The sequence below is a fragment of the Nansenia antarctica genome (assembly GCF_963989245.1).
Source record: "Nansenia antarctica genome assembly, chromosome: 14".
NCBI lineage: Eukaryota > Metazoa > Chordata > Actinopteri > Argentiniformes > Microstomatidae > Nansenia > Nansenia antarctica.
The window spans coordinates 16907834-16914976 of NC_137684.1; the positions used below are offsets into that span (position 1 = coordinate 16907834).

The following is a 7143-nucleotide window of genomic DNA, read 5'->3' on the forward strand; positions in this document are numbered from 1 at the left end:
CTCCCTCTCTCTCTCTCTCAGAGACTTTCTGTCTCTGTCTCCCTCTCTCTCTCTCTTTCTGTCTCTCCATCTCTCTCTCACACACCCACACACACCCCCCCTATCTCTCTCTCTCTCTCTCTCTCTCTCTCTCTCTCTCTCTCTCTCACACACATGCACACTCTATCCCCCCCCTCTCTCTCTGTCTCTCTCTCCATCTCTCTCTCACACACCCACAACCCCTATGTTTCTCTCTCTCTCTCTCTCACACATACACACACCCACACTCTATCTCTCTCCCTCCCTCTCCTTTGTTCTCACTCTCACTCTCTCGGGAGGTCTTGATTGAGTTGGATCTGGATTCTGGAACCTTCTCCCATACAACAACGGCCAGATTCCACTGGAAGCCCTCCAGTCACAACTCAACAGGAACACAACTTAGTTTTTAGCCAAGAGGGAAAGCTAAGCTACGTCTAGTCTAGCTTTTATTGGAATCCACAAAACACTAAACAAGACAGAGTGGGGACAATCTCGAGGTTGTGTTTGAGAATACAGTCGTTATAATAAATCATTAAGAAACTAGTTTATAGTGATGTTTACCTGGTTGTTGATGGTGCTGGTGGTTGCCGTGGGGACGGGGTTGGCTCAGAGGTCCACCCAGGATGCGTTTATGGTGCAGTACTTTGAGAGGAGAATCGTGCAGCTTGAGGTAAGAGAGAACACTAATAATGAGGATGCAAAAACTCTGTTGTTCACTTGTTATAGTATACTTGCATGGATCTTAGCACACGGGAGGCTGGTGGAGGTAGAAATCGGAGGACGGGCTCATTGTAATGCATGGAATGGAATGAAGTATGGTATCAAACACCATTCCTCAGTCTATTACATACAGTACATGCATACTGTAACCATAAGCCCGTCCTCGGATTTCGACCTCTACCAGCCTCTCCTGTGAAGACATGCAACACGTGTCACCACATCACAGTAAGTTAAACACTGTCTAGTACTAACACTAAACCAGGAGCTGTTGAATGTACACAAACACACATGCATGCACGCACGCACGCACGCACGCACGCACGCACGCACGCACACACACACACACACACACACACACACACACACACACACACACACACACACACACACCTCTAGTGCAACCTGTCTTGTCTTACCTGCACTATTGCCACCTTATCTTGTACTATGCCTATTCATTTTTGTCTCTTATGTCCTGTATTACTGACACTTTATCTTGAATTATGCTTGATTTATTATGCCCTACGTCTGTGCAATATCAGGATCCGCCTTAAGCCTTAGAATTTTACTCTGTTACACTTGTGTAATGTAACGTAACAAATACAATTGAAACTTGAAACACACACACACACACACATACACAAACACATACACACACACATATACACACAGACAGACACACAGACACACAGACACACACACACACACACACACACACACACAGACACACACACACACACACACGTGTCTCCAGATGTAGAACACATGCTGCCCATGTCTCAGATCTCAGTGAGGCTAACCTGGATACATAAAGTAAATAAATAAATAAACCTCAGTATGAGGTACTGATTTGTATCTTAGGAGGGTTTGCTTTCTACGCCCATCAAAATCAACGCACACCCACACCCACACAACAATGTTATTGAGGTCAGAGAAGCTAGCCAGTAACCAAAAGGTCGCTGGTTCAATCCCCGGATGTGTAATTGACTCAAATTGACTCCTATTCAAACGAGGGACCCTGTAAAGACAATGTTATATATACAAACAAAAGTTTGAGCTATTGCCATTGCACTCATTGGATTAAATTCAATTTGAGTAACTTGTTTATGATATTTTAGCATTTAACTAATGTTAGGAGAGATGATTTTAGATTTTATTTGACTACTGTCGTGGAAAATCTTTTACTCTAATTCATTAAACTATAACACTTAATTAATCAATAATAAATAATCAAAGAAACTGGAGCTGAAGATGATACAAGATGAACCTTTATTAAGAACAAAGGCTGAGGTCATTTGCAAAAGATCTCCCAGACCAGCCCTCCACACAGATCTGTATACCTTCTCATAGTGACCCCTCCTCAGATGCACATTTTTTCACAAGATTCATAGGCCTGTTTTTATAAAACTCTTTGATCAGTGATCAACTATTTTCCTATACATTACAAGGCCTTCTAATTATTTACTTACTGGGCATCATAAACACTGATTACCTCTTTGACCACTGATTCACCCCAAGCTCCCTGACCTTTTCCCTGCCCTTCCCAGCCTGTCCTGTTCACCTGTTGCAAAGGTGAGGGCATCCCACACACTTGATTACCTCCAAATGGTGCCATGTAGTCTGTGTCTAAATTCCCGAGTTCATAAGGTCATTTCAGCATATGCATTTTAAACTTTTCAACCTACACACTTTAACACAATTAAAAGAGAAATCCACCCTATTGACAAGAACACAAATAGACAAATAATAATCCATCATACTACATAACAACTTAAACAACATAAGCATTCCCTTCTGGTTGCTAGCCAGCCTCTCTAACCTAACCTCTAGGCGACCTACTACTAATAATGAAGTCACAGTCATAACATAGTCAGCCTGTCATACCACAGTCATAACACAGTCAGCCTGTTATAACACGTCATGGCAGCTACTAGATTGAAATCAAGTGTAATACTGAAACACAAATGTGTACATTTCAAACCTGCAAACTGCGACACTTTAAATGAATGTGCAATAACACTATGTGCAATATGACAACCCTAGGGTACATAAGGTTCAGAGAATAGGAAATGTTAGAATAGGTATAGCATAGCATAGAGTACAGCACAGTGTTTTATTTGTATAGTATAGTATAGTGGATAGTGTACATAGCCTTTATTTATGTAAACCAGCTCCTTTCCCTTCTTGTTTTTTTAGTTTTTTTTTCCCTAGCACCAGGGGAGCCACCCCTCCCAAATTTCGTTGTTTGGTACCTGTACTATATCAATGACAATAAAGACCATTCATTCATTCATTCATTCATTCATCATTCATAACACAGTCAGCCTGTTATAACATAGTCATAACACAGTCAGCCTGTCATAACACAGTCATAACACAGTCAAAACACAGTCATAACACAGTCATAACATAGTCAGCCTGTCATACCACAGTCATAACACAGTCATAACACAGTCATAACATAGTCATAACACAGTCATAACACAGTCATAACACAGTCATAACATGGTCATAACACAGTCATACCACAGTCATAACACAGTCATAACACAGTCATAACACAGTCATAACTCAGTCATAACATAGTCATAACACAGTCATAACACAGTCATAACATAGTCATAACATAGTCATAACACAGTCATAACACAGTCATAACAGTCATAACACAGTCATAACATAGTCATAACATAGTCATAACACAGTCATAACACAGTCATAACACAGTCATAACACAGTCATAACATAGTAATAACACAGTCATAACACAGTCATAACACAGTCATAACATAGTCATAACACAGTCATAACACAGTCATAACACAGTCATAACACAGTCATAACACAGTCATAACACAGTCATAACATGGTCAGCCTGTTATAACTCAGTCATACCACAGTCATAACACAGTCAGCCTGTTATAACATAGTCATAACATAGTCAGCCTGTTATAACACAGTCATAACATAGTCAGCCTGTTATAACACAGTCATAACATAGTCAGCCTGTTATAACATAGTCATAACACAGTCATAACATAGTCAGCCTGTTATAACACAGTCATAACACAGTCATAACACAGTCATAACATAGTCAGCCTGTTATAACACAGTCACAACACAGTCAGCCTGTCATAACATAGTCAGCCTGTTATAACACAGTCATAACATAGTCAGCCTGTTATAACATAGTCATAACATAGTCAGCCTGTTATAACATAGTCATAACATAGTCAGCCTGTTATAACATAGTCATAACATAGTCAGCCTGTTATAACACAGTCATAACACAGTCATAACACAGTCATAACACAGTCATAACACAGTCATAACACAGTCATAACACAGTCAGCCTGTCATAAGACAGTCATAACACAGTCAGCCTGTCATAAGACAGTCATAACACAGTCAGCCTGTTATAACATGCATAACTCCTTCTCCGTTACAGGAGCGTCTGAACAAGTGTGAGCAGGACACCCAGAGGGTGGACCAGAAGATCTACGACCTCTCCACGGAGGTCAAGGGTCACCTGGCCAGGACAGAGGTGAGCAGGGCGGAGGTGAGGCTGCAGGTGGACAGCGTGGCCGTGCGGGTGGACAGGGTGGAGCGGGACGTGGAGTACCTGGAGAACAAGATCCCCAACCTGCCTCACATCGAGGTGGAGCAGGCCCTGGCGGAGCAGCAGCTGAGGGACGCGCAGCTCACAGAGCTCAAGAAGAAGGCCAAGTGGACACAGGGGACAGGTGGGTTTACACAGGGGACAGGTGTGTGTCTATAGGGGACAGGTGGGGATGTCGTGTGTGTAGGGGGAGGGCGTGTGTAACGGGGTGGGGAGGGTGTGTGTGTCTGTGAATGCGTTTCATTCTATCCTGAGACGTCATATGTAAATCGTATTGTCCCTACCCCCCCCCTGTCCCCCCCCGGTCTGGCAGCCTGCGACACGGTCCTGACGGGCATCAAGTCCCTGAAGATCGTGAAGAAGGCCGCTGACCCCTACGGTGCCTGGCTGAAGGACCCCAGTAAAGGCTCCGCTAAGATCTACCTCTTCAGCGGGGTCAGGAACAACACCATGCTGGAGTTCAGCTCTCTGAAGACCTTCACCGAGACGGGAGGCTCCTCCCCCCAGAGGGAACGGCCAATCAGGCTGCCCTTCCCCTGGCAGGGGGCGGGGCACGTGGTCTACAACGGCTTCGTCTACTACCACCAGGTAAGTAAGTAAGTAAGTAGCCTTGAGAACCGTGGTTCCTTAGGGGCCTTTAGGGGGCAAGAGCCTAGATCTCCTGTTTGCGTAGTGTGAGGCGGCTTGATGTACAGGACAGGTACACTCTGGACATGACGCTGGTATGTCGCAGGGTCTTACCCCCAAGCTGAGTGCCAAGCAGGGAGGCATCGTGTACCATTTTTATAGTCTTTGGTATGACTTGGCCCGGGATCAAACTCCCAAACTCCCAATCACAGGGCAGACACTCTAACCGCAAGGCCACTGAGCTGGCGTACTACCACAAGGTAGCCGAGTGCGATACTTTAATATTATTTATTATTAGCTATTTCTATTATTTGTATAATATATGTTGTTCTACCACTATTGTATCGCACAATTTGTGTCTTGTCTTATTTGTCTCTTACAAATATTGTCACTTGTCTTATCTGTTTCACTTGTCTCTTATTACTACTGACACTTTATTTATCTTGCCTTATTTGCTTGTTTGTTTTTGTTTTTATATAACTATTGAAACTTTATTTCTCTTGTTGCTGCAGTGTCGAGGAACTGAAGCCTAAGACTTTTACTCTTTTATACTCGTATAATGAGATGTAAAAATAACCTTGAAACGTGAAACTTGAAGCAAGGTAGCGCAGCGACGGTGTTGGATGTCTGCTGAGGTCTGTGTTTACTGCAGGTTGTCCGAGGATGGGATATCTTGTTTGGCATGGTCCGCACCAAGACTCTTTTGTTGTCATGCCAAAAGGAAAGTTGCCCGATAGCACAAACAGTCAGGGGCCTCCACGTGATACATACAGGAAAATGTTTGTACAGTGGGGGAAATAAGTATTTGATCCCCTGCCGATTTTGTAAGTTTGCCAACTGACAAAGAAATTAGGTTTATAAACAGAATATTAAAAACAAAATCCAGAAAAACACATTATATAAAAGTTAGACATTTATTTGCAGAAACCCTTGTTGGCAAACAGAGGTCAGACATTTCTTGTAGTTGGTCACCAGGTTGGTCACCTCCCCTCCACTCTTCTCTCCTCGCCCCCTCTCCTCCCCTTTCACCTTTCCTCTCCTCTCTCCCCCCCCCCCCCCAAGGCCGACACCACCAACCGGATCCTGAAGGTCCACCTCGCCAACCGCACGGTCACCGACAGCATGCTCCTCCCCGGCGCGGGCCGGATGCCCGCCTACGCCCTGACGCCCGACACCTACGTGGCGCTGGTCGTGGACGAGCTGGGCCTGTGGGCCGTCCACGCCGACCCCGACTTCGGGGGGGGAAACCTGGTGCTGACCAAGATGGACGCCTCCCTGGCCGTGGAGCACACCTGGGACACCACCTGCAAGAGCCGCGACGCCGAGGCGGCCTTCGTGATCTGCGGCACGCTGTACGTGGCGTACAACTCCCGCTCGGGCGGACGCTCCAGCGTGCAGTGCCTCTACGACATCCACGACAGCATCCACGGAGAGGAGACGCCGGCGCTGTTCTTCCCCAAGAGGTACACCAGCCACACCAGCATGCACTACCACCCCAGGGACAGGATGCTGTACGCCTGGGACGACGGGTACCAGGCCATCTATAAGGTGGACACCGCAAGGAAGACGCCCGTGTCTTCCACCTGAGAGGGGAGTGGGGGTGGGGGCTTACTGGCTACAGGGAAGGGGGGGGGGGGCGAACCGTACTGTACTGCATGAACGCGGGCTGGTTCTGCATAACAGATTGCCATGATAGAAAAACACAGAAGGTGTTGTATGCCACTTAAGACGAGGTAGGACTGCAATATGTTTGCTTGAGTCACATATTTTCACAAAATGCAATTTGCTGTCATATCACAATAATAAAGCGCATTGAAAAGGTCTGATTGACTTAATTTCTGTCTGAGGGCAATAATCCCGTCCTGTCCTACTCTGAAGGAGCTCTGTGCATGGAAATGTAGTGGAGGTGATTTGTAACCTTGTGAAGCCTTGCCTGAGACACATAAACTCAGTGTCGCCTATGGTCCTCTTGGTCTAATGGTAGATGCTTGTGTCTTCCAGGTGGAAGACCCAGGTTCGAACCCTATCTGTTGCAGAATGGAAGTCAGTCACCTTCTACCTTTATGTGACAGGTGGGGTTCGAATCTGGGTCTTCCAGCATCTACCATTAGACCAAGAGGACAATGCACTTATACAGTGCCTTATTCCAAAGCGCTTTACAG

General features: G+C 45.5%; 1 protein-coding gene across 1 annotated transcript; it reads left to right on the top strand.

Moving 5' to 3' along the window:
- Positions 1-589: 589 nt before the first annotated feature.
- Positions 590-6568, top strand: olfml1 (olfactomedin-like 1; the record flags this gene model as incomplete). Its single annotated transcript, XM_080544643.1, has 4 exons — positions 590-688; positions 4184-4478; positions 4668-4942; positions 6044-6568. The coding sequence occupies 4 exons, from the start codon at positions 590-592 to the stop codon at positions 6566-6568; spliced, it is 1194 nt and encodes a 397-aa protein (XP_080400769.1).
- Positions 6569-7143: the final 575 nt, after the last annotated feature.